At 43.3% G+C, this 17196-nt stretch overlaps 1 protein-coding gene across 4 annotated transcripts in view; it reads right to left on the reverse strand.

Annotated features, from left to right (window-relative positions):
• Positions 1 to 687: 687 nt before the first annotated feature.
• Positions 688 to 17196, reverse strand: part of ITPRID1 (ITPR interacting domain containing 1) — a 67613-nt gene continuing 51104 nt past the window's right edge. For 2 of the 4 annotated variants that reach the window (XM_043540648.1, XM_043540650.1), the window contains 5 exons: positions 15239 to 16729; positions 9813 to 9940; positions 8415 to 8526; positions 2829 to 3167; positions 688 to 1024 (listed from right to left, as the gene is read on the reverse strand). In XM_043540648.1, coding sequence (XP_043396583.1) covers positions 995 to 1024; positions 2829 to 3167; positions 8415 to 8526; positions 9813 to 9940; positions 15239 to 16729 — 2100 coding nt within the window. In that variant the 3' untranslated portion in view covers positions 688 to 994. Of the gene's footprint in view, positions 1025 to 2452; positions 3168 to 8414; positions 8527 to 9812; positions 9941 to 15238; positions 16730 to 17196 lie in introns of those variants that run through there. The other 2 variants (XM_027826773.3, XM_043540649.1) reach the window with 1 other exon arrangement.

Below are 17196 nucleotides of genomic sequence, written 5' to 3' on the forward strand. Positions count from 1 at the left end.
ATGTCTGGCAATCCTTGTAGATGTAAAGCGGTAAGCTAAAAAGCAGTCATACAAAATACCATGTCTCTAATATTGAACACTTTATGTATTGCCATCCCATACGCAGCTGGTAGAACCAGAGGTGCCTGTGAGGTTATACATGCTTTCCAAGCTAATAGATTATGTGTCTAGATCAAAGCCCTGTCTCCACAGCAAACTGGACCAGAATGCTGAGGCAATGGCCCTGGATCCTGCAGCCTTCTTGGGTTCCGCTGGTTTTTTTGCAGTGGTTTCAGTTATATTATTTTAAAACTGGTTTCTATGAATTAAATATGAAAATGACTAATCCAATCAGTACAATACTCACTGTGTTATATATTTTGGTAATCAATTCAATCTACATTGTATACTGTCCACACATTGCTGCAGATTTCTATAGCGACGATAGATACATCCATCATAGAAGTTTTCAGGGGGAAGATGGAGGTTTTACTGGCTGGATAGGAAAAGTGTGGGAGGAAGTTTGGAGTTGAGACTTAATGTTAGCTAGATGCTTCAAGTCCAATGACCAGCAGTTAATACCTTTCCAAGTTATTTTCTCAGGCTGGGTGCAGGTACAGGAAGACAGTGCAGGATCAGTTTACTTGGTTCACGTTTCCAGGATTTTCTTCGCAACTATGAGGGCTCAACCGTTTTTTGAAATGACAGCTTACAATCTGGTGTCTAATACTGTGCCAAATGATAGGCAAAAGGCCTGTAGTAAATTCTGTGACCACAGAACAGCACAATACATGGCACACTCATCAAGATAATTCCTTAAAATGGTTTCCTTTCAGGGCAGGCCTCCACTGCAAAAATATATAGAATGCCCTGCTGCAAATGACAGCTGTTTCATTCTGTTTTTGTAAAGCCTCAGATACTTCAAAGTGTTTGTTGTAGGAAGAAGTCATAACTATTTTTAAAAAAAATTCCACAGTTGTCAGTCCTCCATCAATCTCTTTGTTCTGCTATGTCATTACTGAAAATTTCGGAATGATTTCTTAAGCTGGCAAAAAGAAAAATAAGTCTTAGTCTTTAAATAACTAAAAACTAGTAATCAACTAAAAACTAGTTTCTAAATAACTAAACAGTCTTAGTCTTTAAATATCTGGTATAAAGGAACACTATACATTAAATGAAATCTTTAATTGCTTGTTTGGTTCTGTAAGCCAGGGGCTTCATTCTTGGAAATGATTAGATAATTCTGCTGTACCACTATAAATCAGGGCCAACTCCTATGTGTAAAACTGGTAAGAGAGTAGGGTTGCCAACTTTCTAATTGCACAAAACCGAACACCCTTGCCCCGCCCCCTTCTCTGAGGCCCCACCCCTGCTCATTCCACGTCCCCACCCTCTATCACTTACTCTTCCCCACACTCACTCACTAGCTCATTTTTACTGGGCTGAGGTAGGTGATTGGGGTACAGGAGGTGGGGTGAAGGCTCTGGCTGGTGGTGCAGGCTCCGGGTGGGGCCAGAAATGAGGGGTTCAGGGTACAAGAGAATGGGGGGTGAGGTCTCCGGCTTGGGGGTGCAGGCACTGGGGATTGGACAGGGGATTGGAGTGTGGGGGAGTGAGGTCTCCCGCCGGGGGTGTGGGGTCTCGGGTGGGGCTGAGGATGAGGTGTTTGGGATGCAGGAGGAGTGCACGCTGCCTTCGCGCACTGGTGCTGTCCAATTCCCAGCCAATAGGAACTGCAGAGCTGGCGCATGGGGTAGTGGCAATGCATGGAGCCTCCCTGGCCGCCCGTGCGCTTTGGAGCCAGTGGGACGTGTCTCTGCTACCGGGAGCCACGCAGAGCCAGGTAGGGAGCCTGCCAGCCCCGCCAACCGGACTTTTAATGGCCCGGTCAGTGGTGCTGACCAGAGCCGCCAGGGTCCCTTTTTGACAGATGTTCTGGTCGAAAACCAGACTCCTGGCAACCCTAAAAGTGAGAAGAATGAAATCCATTGACTTCACTGAGGCTTACATGAAGAATTTGGCTCCAGCTATTTGCTTAAGAGAGGGTCCAGCCCTAAAACTTTGGTTCCATACTCTTAAGTGGAAAAGTAATAGACCATGATGATTACCCATCTGACTTTTTAGCTAGACCACTTTCTAGTTAATCTCTTTTACTAAGTTTTTGTATCTTGAACAATAAAGAAAAAAATCTATTTCTTATTGATGGTGAAACTGTAAGAGCAGATCAGTCAAAAAGGTGACCATTTTCACTTTTACACAAAACCAGTGAAACCCTAAATTCACTAATTTATTTGGGCATAAGCTTTCATGGGTAAAAAAACCCCCCACTTCTTCAGATGCAGCATGATGCTTATGCCCAATTAAATCTGTTAGTCTTTAAGGTGCCACTGGACTCCTAGTTGTTTTTGTGGATATAGACTAACACAGCTACCCCTCTGATACCTAAATTCACTACCTTTGCTGTCCATGTAAAATAGTTCAAGCTGTTTTGAAGGCTAATGCTACCTGTTAATTTCACACAGTTTGGTATAGATCTCAACCAATCGCACTTGGAGTTCTAGACTGACAAGGCATTGCTGATGCCACCTAATAATACTGCCCTCATTACCATGAGTAACCGGTGCAGTTAACTTTGAGAATGCTTCCCTGCCCGTTGTCTGTCCTGGCTATTAAGATTGTAAGCTATTTAGAGCAGAAACTATAGCTTGGTAGGGGTATGTACAACACCTAGCACAAAGGGGCCCTTGGTTGGGCCTCTAGCCACTGCTGTAATAAATACAATTGTAATCTCATGTCAGCATGTTCTGACATTAGAATACGCAAGCAACCAGAATAAAATGAATTCTTACACTCTGTAGAAAAGCCTTAAAGTCAATTTTTGACTGGGGAGGACCTTTTATTTCCTTTTTACTGGTGGGGAGTTCCCATGGGTCTAGCTCTGCTGTTGCCACAGCAGGAAACTGCATCTCTGGTGTTCCTGGCATTGAGGCTGATGAAGTTGATGGGAATGTTTCACTTCTGCTCAGGCGTCTTGGAACTACTGTTTCTGAGCACCCAGCTCTAGGATGCATAGTGTCAGCAGCATCTGGAACAACTTGTTTATTCTGGGCATTTCTTTCTTCCCACCTATCAGGGAGTCCAAGCTCTGAAAACAGATGGGATTGTTCTCCTAGTAATTGGTCCAGCTGCTGCAGAGAAAATAGGGAAGACATGCATATTGTAGTAATAAAGAATTATAAAAGGTATCAGACAGTGATACACAGGAGAGGTTATGAAGCATGTCCATTTCTTATTCTTGGTCAAAAAAACTAAGTATAATTTGGCAGCTGAGATGCTGCTGTGAAAAGGATTCAGTAATAAATTTCAATCCCATGTTCACGTTTCAGTAACATAAATTTCAATCCCATTTTACTGTGACTGACTGACATATTTGCCTTAGTACAAACCCCCCCGCCCCGCCCAACAGACCTCTGTGGCTGTATATGGCAGCCCTGGATTGAAAAGGGTGTATCTTAACAAATTGTGGCCCAGATTCACCAGTGTGTGCCATGCAGGCACTGCAAAGTGAATGGACTCAATCTGGAAATGGCTAATGGACAATTCCCATTGTGGAGGAGAACGTTGGTGGACATGTTGGGGCAGGCACAGAGTGCTGCTTTGTCAATTCAACTGTTCTTCCTCAGCTACTGTAAGTGACACTAAAACCAGGTAGAGCAGTCCTGGGGAGATACAACTCTGGTGGCCATCTCTCTACTCTGCACTAAATGAAGATGGGGCTTCCTTCTCCCCAATTTGAGTTGTGTTTTAGGGCTTGTTCACACAGGGGAAAATGGCAAGCACAGCTATAGCACAATAAGTAATCCTCTACAGCAGGGATTCCCAAACTGGTGGTCGGGACCCCTGAGGGGTTATTACATGCGGGGTTGTGAGCTGTCAGCCTCCATCCCAAACCCTGCTTTGCCTCCAGCATTTATAATGGTGTTAAATATACTTAAAGGCCTTTTTAACTTATAAGGGGGGGGGTCACACTCAGAGGCTTGCTGTGTGAAAGGGATCACCAGTACAAAAGTTTGAGAACCACTGCTGTACAGTAACTCCCCACGTGAACACTCTATTCCACCATAAAAGTGACTTTATCAGAGTAAATATTCCAAAATAAAGTCATTTTTATCATTACTGGGCTCTAGTCAATTTCCCTGCACAGATAAGTCCTTAGGGACGCAACATAGGCTAGGAAAGAAGGATGGTTCAGTGATTAGGGCATGAGCTATAGACTTGGGAGAACAAAGTTCAGTTCCCAGGTCTGTCAGACTTCCTGTGTTATCTTGGGCAAATCACTTGAGAAGAAATTCATAAAGGTATTTAAGTGCCAACTCCCATTGAAATCAATGGCATTAGATGCCTAATACCTTTGTGAATTTTACCCCTAGTCTCTCTGTGCCTCAGTTTCCCATAGAGTCAATAGATTGGCATAGGAATGGAACTGGTAGTGGGGAATTCCCAGATGAAACTCAGAATCATCCATGCCTGAAAAGCTATTGGACTATGTGGTCTGAGCCAAGTGGTAGACAGGGAACCCTGGTACGGAAACTGCCAGGAACTTGGAAAAGGTCTGAACTTATTCAAGGAGTGGTGCCAAATAAGGAGGTGCTGGGGATTGTGAGGGTGTGTGGGGCTTGAAAAGAAATGGGAAGTAAACCCAGAGTTCCAATGGTCTCTACCCAGGCCGGGCATTGAATGAAATAATGGAGTTGGCTATCCTGGGGCCTTTGTCCATTACACCCCGAGGGAATAAATATGTACTTGTAGTGGCTGACTGTTTTTCAAAGTGTGCAGAAGCATATCCCCTTCCTGATCAGGAAGCTCAGATGGTAGCATTTGTCAAGAGGTTTGTATGCTACCATAGACACATGCCTCAGCCCCTGCATGCTGATCAGGGAAGAAATGTTGAATTCCCTTTGTTCAAAGATGTGTGTGACCTTTGGGAGATCCACAAAACCTGAACTACACCTCATCACCCCCCAATCTGAGAGGTTAGTTCAATGATTCAATCACACGTGTGTTGGTATGCTGCCCTCTCTGATTGAAAACAATCAAAGAGAGTGGGATGAGCTTTCCTCCTATGTTAGGATGGCCTAGTGAAGCAGTGTCCAGGCATCTACAGGATATACACCCTATATGATGTTATTTGGTGGAAGATCTGCCTGCTTGTTGAACGCATATTGGGGTAGATGTATTGGAAGAGTTAGAACATTAGCATACTAAGTCAAACCAATGGTCCACCTAGCCCTGTATCCTGTCTCCAACAGAAGCCACTACCATAGGTTCAGGGGAAGTGTACACAACAGGACAATTCTGGAGACATCCAGCTGGCTTCCCCTCCGGGTTTTTGGCAGTCTGAGGTTTTGGGTCACCTCAAGCATGGGGTTACAGCCCTGACCATCTTGGCTAATAGCCATTGATGGACATACCCTCCACTACCTATCTAGTTCTTTTTTAACCCAGTTATACTTTTGGCCATCACAAAATCCTATGGCAATGAGTTCTGTGGGCCAATTGTGCATTTCCTCTTGTTTGTATTATATCTGCTGCCTATTAATTTAATCAGGTGACCCCTGGTTTTTGTATTGTGGGAAAGGGTGAATAACACTTCTCTATTCACTTTTTCCATACCATTCATGATTGTATAGACTTTTATCATATCCCCCAATCCCTTAGTCATCTCTTTTCTAAGCTGAACAGCCCTAATCTTTTTAGTCTCTCCTTGTACGGAAGCTGTCCCATATCCTGGATCGTCTTTGTTGCCCTTCTCTAAATCTTTTCCAGTTCCACTATATCCTTTTTTGAGATGGGGAGATCAGAGCTGAGCACAGTATTCAGGGTGTGGGAGCACCATGGATTTATATAGGGAGATTATGATACTTTCTGTCTTATTTTCTCTCTCTTTCCTCATAGTTCCTAACATGGTTAGCCTTTTTGACTGCTGTTACACACTGAGCTGAAGTTTTTGGAGAAAACAAGTTTAGCAATCCATCCAAGTATGTCACACAGGTAGCAGGATACTTGAGTTCTGTGAGCCAGGCTGCGAAGAGGAATCAGGCTATGGCCACACAAAGACAGAAAGAATACTACAATGCCCGGGTCACCAGAGAGGTGTAAGAGCTAAGAGACTCAGTGTGGGTATGAGACCAGACTAGAAGGAAGGGGCAGAGTCCAAAATTACTCAGAAAGCTTAATGGTCCCTTTTACAGGCATCAGGAAATTGTCTGGGGTGCTACGTGAGCTGTCCGGGGAGCCAGGTCAATAAACTTTTGTGGCACATTACAACCAGTTGAAGCCCTCTGTGAATTCGGGGCAGGGACACTGAGCCCACACAGGAGCCCTGGGTGACCGCCCAACCTCAGGCAAAATACTCTCAGGACTGCTGTATTGCAGCTCCCCTGCAGTTCCTACACACAAGGAATGTTCCTGAGTCAGAAAGCCTAGAGTGGGTACCTTGGCCTGATGAAGATGGGGATCGTGAGTGTGAGCAAACCCCCGAGGTGGTGTCATGGTAAGGCTCAGCAGGGGGGCAATCCCAAGACTCACCCCAGCCACCCGTCTCAGAATCCCAGGGCAGACCGGAGCAGGTGCACAGACTGGCTTAAGGACTATTTGAAGTAGCTTCAGCAGGATGCGGAGGCACATCATTTTAGAAGGTGGGGGTGAGGGGTAATGTAATAAGCCAGCAGATGGCACCTAAATGTGAACAGCTACGTCACGGGAGTCAATGACCTAGAGGGGCAAGACACTGGAGGATTCCATGACAGTGGGGAGAAGCTGGAGGGATTTGCCATCCTGACAGTAGCATGTGTTTTGGGGGTGAGGGAGAGAGTTCTGTGGGAGGAGGAAGGACTGTGTTGCTCTGGGCAGGGGTGTGAATGAGCCCAAGAACAGGACTGTCAGACAGGAACTGGTGATGAGCACTGGGGACTCAGGGTTGCATATATCCTGAGGACAGGGGGAGGCTCAGTAGCCATGGAGCAGCAAATCCCACCAGGCCAAAGGCCCAGACTGAGCAGCCACTTCTCCAGGCTAGTGCATCCCAGCTCTACGGGCATCCCTGGTGGGAGTGGAGGGCTCAGGTGTGTGGGTGTGGGGTCAAGGTTTTGGGCACCTGCGGAGGTAGGGGAAGGGATGGTGCTATTATCTCACTTGTTGTTGAATTGACTTCAGTCCCCCATCCCCTTTCAGCCCATGGGTCTGTACTCATCCCCTGGGCTAATTAAATGATCTCAGAACTCTGTGTGCACATGGGTGTTTTTGTGGCAGGGGTTTCCAGATCCATGTAAGCAAAGCAGGTCTATGCCTGACCTGAAGAGAAACAGGTGCAGACATGCTACCTTTGGACATCTACCAGATCCTGTGTCCAGCACAGAAAAGGAGGTAGGTGGGTTAGTACAATGCTTTATAGCAGCAACTGTTACTTAATGGGGCTGACAATTATGCTTAATGGGGATACCCTTCAAATAATTTAGGAGCACTTAAATCTTTTTTGGGTTTTAATCTCATGCTGGCTCTAGTTACTGCTCAAACAGCAGCTTTCAGTCGCTCCATAGCTACGATACGTTTTCTGTGTACATCAACTGTTTCAGTACTGACTGCTCCTGGCAGTTGTTTTACTTCTTTCATATTAACTGCAGATGATGGGTATCCATGCCAGGTGAAGCCTTACTGCACCTACCAGCCATGTTAATTTTTGCAGGCTCTTATCAGCCTTCAGTAATTGAAAATTTCCGCACTGTGAAGTTAGTGTCGAAATGGTTGTTTTGTCTGTACACGTACATGACTGCAAGTCATGCAGCAATTCTATAACTGCAGAGGTTGATTTGGAGGAAAGTTGATGACATTTTTGGTTGTAAAATCACAAATGGCAAGAAACAAGTGATCAGTTGGAGAGCTGACAAAATATAAAGTTCTCTCTTTCCAAAGAGAAAACTTCTGCTTTGCATCTGACAGCAGTTTATTAATAAAATACCTGATGGATTTAACATTTTTGAGACTTTGAAAGAGCAACAGTGTGGCCAACACCACTAGTGATTTTGAGTGTATCCAGGGTTTGAAGCACCTTGGGAGGGTCTGGTTTTCAGAAGGTTGGACCTCAGCATTTTCTGAAAATCAAAGCCCTTTAAGGAGTCATAAGTTGGGCACCTAAGAACTGAAGTGCCTGGAAGCACTAGTCCCTTTTTTAAAATCTTGGCCCAAGGTTGTACCAGATGACACAATTTAACCTTGTTGGTTTGGCCACATGTTCAACTCTCAGCAAATGCATGTGGAAGCCATAGAAAGCAACCACTCACTGTGACATTGCACCAGTAAAGGCAATAGGATAAAGAGTCTTTAAACTAGATTCCTTTTTCCTATGTTTCACAAGAATAGCTGCTTGTACAACGTACCATCAGCATTCCCTCCCTAACCTGGCGAGCTCGATCATTCAGCTGGAATTCCAGTTCAGAAACCTCATGACGAACAGCTTGACGTAATACCTGCAGTTGTCTTTTTTTCTCCCTGTAGTAGACAGCAGAAGAAAAACAATCAGGTGAACAGTGTTGCTCCACAAAGCATCCATTTCTTATTCATGCAATTAATACAGTGTTTTTTCATACACAGTACCACAAAACATTCTGCAGTCTAAATAATAACCTAACAATACTAGCGCCTGATAGTTCCTTTTCTGCATTGCAGTATGCAGGCCACAGAACTCTGAATAAAACTGAATTCATGTGTGAGTCACAGGCCCAACTGTAAAGTCCTTCCTTTCTCTTCTAACCTTTCTGTGTAGTAATTCATGGGGAATAACCATTCAGTCGTACAAAAACAGTCCAGGGCACTAGTTCTCACTGCAGACAACCCAACTAAACAGATTTGGAGCCTGCCATTTTGAGTTACGACAGTACAAAAAACCAAAACCAAAACAACCAAACAAAAAAGACATATCTTCCGGCGTCCACCCCCCACTTCAAAGTGCGCTTCATTAAAAAATGCCTTGTTTGATTAACTGCTATCTTTCCCCAAACTACCCTCCTCTGCCAAGCGACTGCACATGAAAAATTTCAGCCAGAAACAAGTTTTATTAGAAGGAAACACTTATTTTTTAAAATTAGGTGGATAATGGAGACTGTTTTACAATCTTGATGATGGTGTTACTACTATGATTCGAATACAGTGCTTCCTTTTGTTATGGCCCAATCTGTATAACGTCCTCATCATCAGCCCCTGCCCTGCCCCCCACAAATGTTCATCTGGAAAGCTGAGGTCAAAATAAATGAGATCTATTGCAAATTATGCCTGTATTTCCATTGTATTTTAAGTCATTTTAAACTAAAATAGACCATATTTTTAATTTTAATGTTTCTGAACATTGTAATTAATGGAGACAAGTCATACTTTTCGATGGACACAATTACATAAAAAGTCTTTTTCACTTGCAGGGTGGGCACAATACATGCACAATACCCATGATGGCAACTTCATGATTGGGGATGTCATACTCATGAGGAATCCCAGCCACTGAGTCTGAGAAGTATCAAAGAGAGTGTACGTTTGTTGGTACATATTATAAATCTCTTCTGTAAACCTAACCTTAAAGCAGCACTATGGGTTGGATAAATGGATAGTAATAAAGTAATAAAGAACAATTGAACACTGACTTCTGTGTTATACAGTAAAAATGTTAAGTCTGAGAGTTGGCACATACAGCAAGATGCTCTGCACACACACTAAGGGTATAGCTGGTCCAAAATGTTGCTTTTTTAATGACCATAATGTGTGTGTTGCTGTAATGATGTAATTACCTTCCTTCAGCTGACATAGCACTGGGGAAAAGATCCTGTTGCTCTATCAGGTGCTGCTCAATCTCATCTAGCTTCTCCCGGAAACTCTGGCAAGAACTCTTCATAGCTTCTATTTCATTAATTGTGCACTACGAAGAAGAACAAGAAGAGGGACTGCTTCATTACCTTCCTTTTAATATTTGTCATACTGACAGCCCAGGAGGCAGCAGTCCTATTCTCATCCACAGAACAGGTACATCATAAGCAGGCTTGTCAGACATTCATAGGTACAAGCTCCCAGATAACAAGTGAGATGACTTCTGAAGAATATAAACGATCAGCTCTTCTTTCTTAAGTCACGTAGGCCTCCCCTTGAAGGCAATGGAAATTTTGCCCTTGTCTTCAAGGGAGACAGGATGTTGCCCATAGTTTTGATACAATGGGTCAAATTCTGAGCTTAGTTAAACTTATGTAAATCATTAGCATTGACTAGAGTTGCCCTGGATTTACATCAGCATCACCAAATGAAGAAGTTTGCTCCATGTGTCTGATTTGAAAGACAGGTTGAGCACTGTACCTCTGGAACCATCGTCACGTTTTCTTGACCCACCATTTGTAGACGTTAACGTTTAGCTGACTTTTATATCACTAGTGGAGGCAAAAGGATTAGTAAATTTGAAAAAAGAGGATCAGATATTGATAAGAATAAAAATAGTAACTGCAATTGCACTAGACTAGGATAAAATTCCAAAGGCTATACAATTCTTTTGGGATTCGAGCTGGCACTATGACATATATAGCTCAGTTCTCTCTGTGCAAAAAGTCTGCAAACATCACAGTTCCCACAGATTTGTTCATTTGCTCAAAACTGTTCAAATAATGTGTCATACAAATATATTTCAGCCTATAGATTGCTCATCAACTGTCTTTGGCAAATATTGCTTCGAGTATCCATTATTAACTATTTGAAATTTGAACCGTTTTGACAGGACATAAGATTTCTGTCCCCAGACTGTATGAGTGTAACTCTTGGAATCAGGTTTCCAAGACAAATTCAAAGTTTGGTTTTTGCAGAGAGTTTGCAATATTTGTTCACAAATGAATGTTTTGGGGAACATTCCTGCCAGTAACATTGCTTGATAGAATATACAAACACGGCAAAAGCACATTTGTTTATAAAGAATATAAACTCTCCTACTTCATGGCAAAAAAGTCAATCACTAACTGACAGGAGTTAGAAAGAAATTTCTACGGGCAGGTTACTCCATAATCGTCCACTCCAGGTTCTCTCTTGCACAAGGTATTGGTTTGAATGAACTGTCTTTCTCTAATATGGCAATTTGTATGTTTGTATCTTTAAAAATTCAAATAAATATTTGGAAATAATGTCTGCAGTGTTTCATGTCTAACTGTGGTCATTGACTGGTATTGGGAAGTAATTTCCCCATAGCACAGTATTTCTCTGGGGACATTACATTTTTCCATTAAGACTCTAGCATGGGCCTCAGTTAGAAATGGGATTCAAGACTAATTGTTTAGATCAGTTATACATTTGAATAAATAATCAATGGATCACTGGTATGTTCTACTTTGGCGGTTCCTGCACATCAAGATGTTATGGAACAGTCTATCCACAAGGGTAAAGCTTGTCTGTGCATGAGACGGAGCTTTCTCAGGGCCTGGTTCAAGGCTGTGGAACCAACTCCCATGGGATCTGCGAACTACCTGAAACCTCACAACTTTCCATGCCAAGATCAAGGTGTATTTCTTCTACCTGGACTTTGCTAATATAAAAACATAGCATGTCATATGTTAAAAAATGTAATATCCCCTCCTAGGGAAAGGATGAGAGAAAGAAAGAAAGAAAGAAAGAATAAGACATGAAAAATGTTGGTCATGTCACCTAATTCACTGCTGGAGATCACTCAAGTACCTCAGTGATGGATATCATATAAGAACATGAATAGACTAGAATGATGTTATGACCACTTTGGAGACCCTAACCAAAACAATTTTTTTAAAGTTGTGTTAATCAGCAACTAAGCCTCCAAAAGGCATGGAAATAAAGTGTTTCTGTTGGGAAATAATTTCCTTGTACAAGAAGATGTCATACCCAGACGAATAAAATCTAAACATGCAAATTCAATATAATCTGATGGCTATTTGCAGTTAATATAGAATTTGACTACTTTTGTGGGTATGACATTGATGACGTTTGATTAACACTGACTTCTGTCACGAACAATGTTGCAGTTAATATAGATTTTGATTACTTTCAGGAGTTTCTCTTGTTCTAGCAAATGTTTGATGATTAAATCCCTTGACAGGCTGGGCTAAAGATTATGGACCAAATCCTGTCATGTGGAATAAAGCCCACATACAAAGGATTTTCTCCATATGAAGAAGTGAGGAGCAGAATCTTCGACCTTGTGCAGTGGAGCAGTACCCGCAATTCTAAGACACAGGATGTAGCCGCGGATGCAACCTGCTGCTACTCTCCCTGAAACTCCTCAAGATTTTAGGCCAGTAAAGCCTCAGACCCACTGACTACACACCAGCATACCTAATGCTTTCCAATTTACATGGATATGGAGTTCCACTGTACATAAAGCTAGGAATGTTTTCTGACCCCCCTACATGGGTTTTCCTACATGTCCTTACACAGACCTCACCTAATCCCAGCTTTCCCAGCTGTTTGGGTCCTTCCTTGATGCAGGGGCTGGATTTCACATGATTAACCTCAGACAAGTGCCAGATTTAACACATCTTTGCTTAAACAACAGAGCTTGAACAATAGTGTAGTGTGCAGTCAATGCCTGCAGTATCCTCAGTCTCAGATTACTGAAAAAGCATCACTGTTAATCCTTCACCACCATCAGAGGAGTGATCAAATAAATTGGACAATGTAAATTCAGCTGTAATGTACTGAAACACTGACATCTTGTGGCAATTGAGAGACATCTCACAAAATTCATAGCCCTCCAGCAAACAGTTTAAAGAAAAGCCCCCACAGTATTGATATAGTCAATAACATGAAATTCATCAGTTTCAGTTCATAGGGGTTAATCTGTTTTCTGTACTTTTGACCCACTTGTGGTTACAAGGTCCGAAGTTTCACTTTGAGTTTCAGGTTCAAAGAAAGAAAGGAAGAAACTCATTTGAAACCACCAAGTTTGCATAGTTTCAACACAAAACCAGGAGAAACATTCACATTTCTCATGGTGCAGAAATATCCATCGGCCCAGCTTTTCTCAGAAACGTTGTGAGCTTTCCAACAATTCTAGCTGGGCTGGTTCATGGGGGCCTAGGGCAAAATCTGAAATGGAGGCCCCCAACCCTTCTAAAAAGCCTGACAACCATCTCCCGGCACATAAGCACCTACACCCAGCCCTCCCCCAGGAGCCTCAGCCCTCAAGGGAGCTCTCCTGCCTCCCCATCCCACTCCTTACCTTACCCCTCCCGGCTGGTGAGACTTGCCCTCGGGTGTTGGGTCCATCCTGCGTCCCGGCCAGTCCCCGAGAGAGCCACCATGGTTTTGGTAGCCAGCAGGTGAACACCTGGCATGTGGCACACTGCGTGCAGGGGCTGCTTTACCCATAGTGGCACTGCAAGCCTGTGCACCAGATCTCAGCAACACACACTCAACTTTGGCTCAGCTGTCCCCCACCCTCTGTCATGACCAAGGGGCAGCTGGGCCAGACCTGAGCAGTGCTGCAACCCTGAGTGCCAGGTTGAAATGCCACTCACTACAGTTTACCTCAGCTGCCCTGCATCATATTGTTCCATGGATTTCGGGTGCCTCTCAAACAAGTGAGGCCCTCCATCCCGCAGGTGGCCCTGAATCCTCAGTTTTGAGTTTGTAACAAAGTGACAACCTGGTGACTTTTTGTAGTTTCAGTTCTTTTTGCAAACATTTCACATGGTTCTGATGGCAAGTACAGCTTTAGGTTGGCTAAGGGTATGTCTACGCAATTAAACACCTGCAGCTGACCATGTCAGCTGACTTGGGCTCGTGGGGCTCATGCTACCAGGCTGTTTAATTATGGTATAGACATTTAGACTCAGGCTCTGGCACCCTGTGAGTCAGCTGACCTGGGTCAGCCGCAGGTGTTTAATTGTAGTGTAGACATACCCTAAAATGTTCCCTATTTTACCTGGGTCAGATTTGCTGAGATACTGGGCACTCACCATCCACTGCTCAGCCCCTCTGAAAATCAGGGCTCAAAAGTATCATATCAATTTTATTGAAATCAATGAGTCTATTCATGGGATGATTGGGTCATATGGGATTTCACCCTTATTTACTCAGTATATAGCAGCATGTATAAATACCAAAAGGAGGACATTCTGCATCTTCAGACCTAAAATGGTTAAGCTGCATAAGTTCACAGAAAACCATAAAGTTTCTCTTTGGTTTCAAAATGCTGGCTGACCTCGTATTACTACATAAATTTGACTTGTTTTTCTACAAACCGTTCCCTCCCTTTAGCCATTTCTAAATTTTTTTTTGCCATGGGTAAGGGCCCTGATAAAATAAAGCTACAGGGCCAAAGAGAGGTGAGTCTGAATTAGTGTAACTTACTCTATCTGCTGGCCCCTTCAGTGTGGATATCACAACTACTTAGGTTCTTTTTTGGGACTCAAACTCACTTGGCCAAATTCAGAGTCGTGCATAATGGTATATATATTGATAGGCAGATGTAAGTTTAAGGAAGGCTGACTGGGTTTGAGAGCGTGTAAGACCTGATCTGCAGTGCACACCATTTTTGTACTGGTATAACTATTTCATTTAGGGGTGTGACTTCCCCCCCTCCTGCCCCATTGAAATAGTTATTCTGGTACAGCTCCTAGTGTGTTATATTGGTACAGTTATATTGGTACAAAATTGCCTTATACCAGTGCAGTTTATTCCCTTGTCTGGCTGGGAATAAAGCTGTATCAGTAAAAGCACTGTATAACTGCAGCCATACTGGGGAGGGGGAGGTTGTACTGCTTTATATATACTGGTATAGTTTAAAGCAAAACAACTTTTTATGTAGAGAAGCTCTCAGGGAACCCAGATTGGTAGAATTTATACACTGAAGAGAGTGGAAGCAGCAGCAAGTAACAGCAGCTCAGACTCATCTCTGAATTTGATCTGTGTAAACCTTATTCCTCCAGCTCATCTTGGTCAGTTGTTAACCTAGCAGGTACCATTTAAATACTCTCAACATTAAGAGAAGAAGTCGAACACAACTTAATTTGGGTCAAAGTATATTTCTGACATTCCTCCAATTTGTCCAGGACGGACTGTCCCTTCTTCCCATCTGTTTCCTAAGCTACATTCCTGACACTTTCTCTACAAGACTGAACAGAGTGGACAGTGGACCTTGAAATAACTTACACCCCAGGAGTTTACTCTCCATGCGCCAGATTCTATGTATTATTTCATCAAGAAACATACTTACTGGAGAAATACTCCTCACTGCTGTATCCTGCAGGAGCTCTAATGTTTTCAAAAGCTGCAACTCTATGGTCATGTGATTTGAACAACAGGCCCCAGGAGGTTTGGAGGAAGCAGTGAAGGGAAAGGCCCACTGAAAGCAGCAATGATGGCAGCAGACACAATGACAGCTGCGACCGCACTGGGCAGGCTGGGCACCCAATGTTTGATGGTAGGATGATCTGTATTTCCCATAAATCCCAGTGTCTAGGGAGACTGATTTTGTGAGATGACCATGTCTACAGAATGGAGGGAGAAGATTTGGGTCAGACCACTGATTTCGTGTTTTTATTCCAATTGTGTCAGTTTGAATTGAAGCTTCTCTTGTCTCCTTTAGACTTTCCTTCAAAGTACCCAGTTGTGAAGTAATTACTAGCTCACTCTCAGAGCACTGGGACTCTATGGATTTAATTTCTAAAGACGGGCCTTTGCCAAGGCCTTCACTCAGGGAAACTTTTTGCACAGTGGACACCAGCCTTGAAGCCATCTGAACAGTAACCGACTTAGAGGGGTTAGTGTGTATTTCAGCATTTTGGACAGAATCATCCTTCTCCAATTTGGTGGCTCCTGATATTTTACCCAAACAGCAAGTCTCTGTGCTTTCCTGGGAACTAAATTCAGATATGCACTCTGGGCAGTAAGCAGAAAAGTTAGACACTTGTAAAGAACTGCTTGAAATAACCTTGCTTTCATTTTGTACTTGTGAGACCTGCCATTGGGTCTCTGGTGTCCCTGTTTCACAAGAGCAGCTTATACTGTTTATATCAGAGTCCAGTTTGCAAAACTGCTGACCACTTGTGGCCTTGGTGACTGGAACCAGGGTATCAACTTTACTGAAAATCTCCTTATCACATTGCGTTCCTTTTACATGTCCTGTAATACCTTCCTGGATATTTTCCTTAAATACTTTCCCAGCATCCTCCTCAGTCAAAGGTCTCTCTCTTGTCTCTTGTTTAGCGCAGGCTCCACTGCCAGTGAAGTCAATGGGAGTTGTGCCATTCTCTTCAGTGTGAGCTGGAGCTGGACTTTTGGGTACTGAACTGAAGGATAAATGACAGTCAAGTTCTGGGGTAACATCCTGATTACCAGCAGTTTGCTGCTGTATGCAGCTCTCCTCTTTCTCCAGTTGCCCTTTTCCAATTTTAATCTCCTGCTTATTCGGATCGTACACCATTTCTTTGACAAAACCCTCTGATTGATCACTGAAGGCTTGATGTAGACCATCTTCCACAATTAGTGAGAGGACGGTCTCTTCCCTCTGGTCCTTGTGTTCTCTGTCTGGACTAGACACCCTTGAAATGTTCTTGCAATCTGCAGTGGAGGCGTTAGCAACAGGGCGCTTTGACTTTTGATGAAAATCCTGGTGTGACACAGCGAGAGCTGTTCTATGTGGCAGAGCTCCTTTTCGGTCATGGGTATCACAGCTAAGGTTCAGCTGTCCTGGAAAAGGTGGATTCTGCAAGGAAAATGAGAAGACACTAAGCATATAATATTGCAATGCCATGGAGTAGTTTGATGAGATGGATAATGGGACTTTATCTCGAAGAATTTTTAAATACAAAAAGAACTCTTTTGTTTGGTACATGGTTAAGGGCTCACTGAAGTAAATAAAAAAGGCTCTTGTTGACTTCACTGAGCTTTGGCTCAGGGAGTAATGTCACATTCCAGCCCTCTATTTTGAATTCTCATTAAAAGTTCTAGTTACATCTTACTGCACGTATTTGAATATAGGGGATTTGGAAACCTCAAATTGTGCTACTGCCTAGACAACGTTATGCTGAGAGATGCCAATGGCTGCCATTAAGGAGCTCTTTGATCCAAAAAGAAACTTGTTAAAGACAGGTGTGCCAACAAGCACCCATTTTCAGGCTCAGTGGCTCCTTTATCTGAAAGCAATGGAGGCTACTGTTCAGTGCACTACGC

This window comes from Chelonia mydas, chromosome 2 (assembly GCF_015237465.2).
Source record: "Chelonia mydas isolate rCheMyd1 chromosome 2, rCheMyd1.pri.v2, whole genome shotgun sequence".
NCBI lineage: Eukaryota > Metazoa > Chordata > Testudines > Cheloniidae > Chelonia > Chelonia mydas.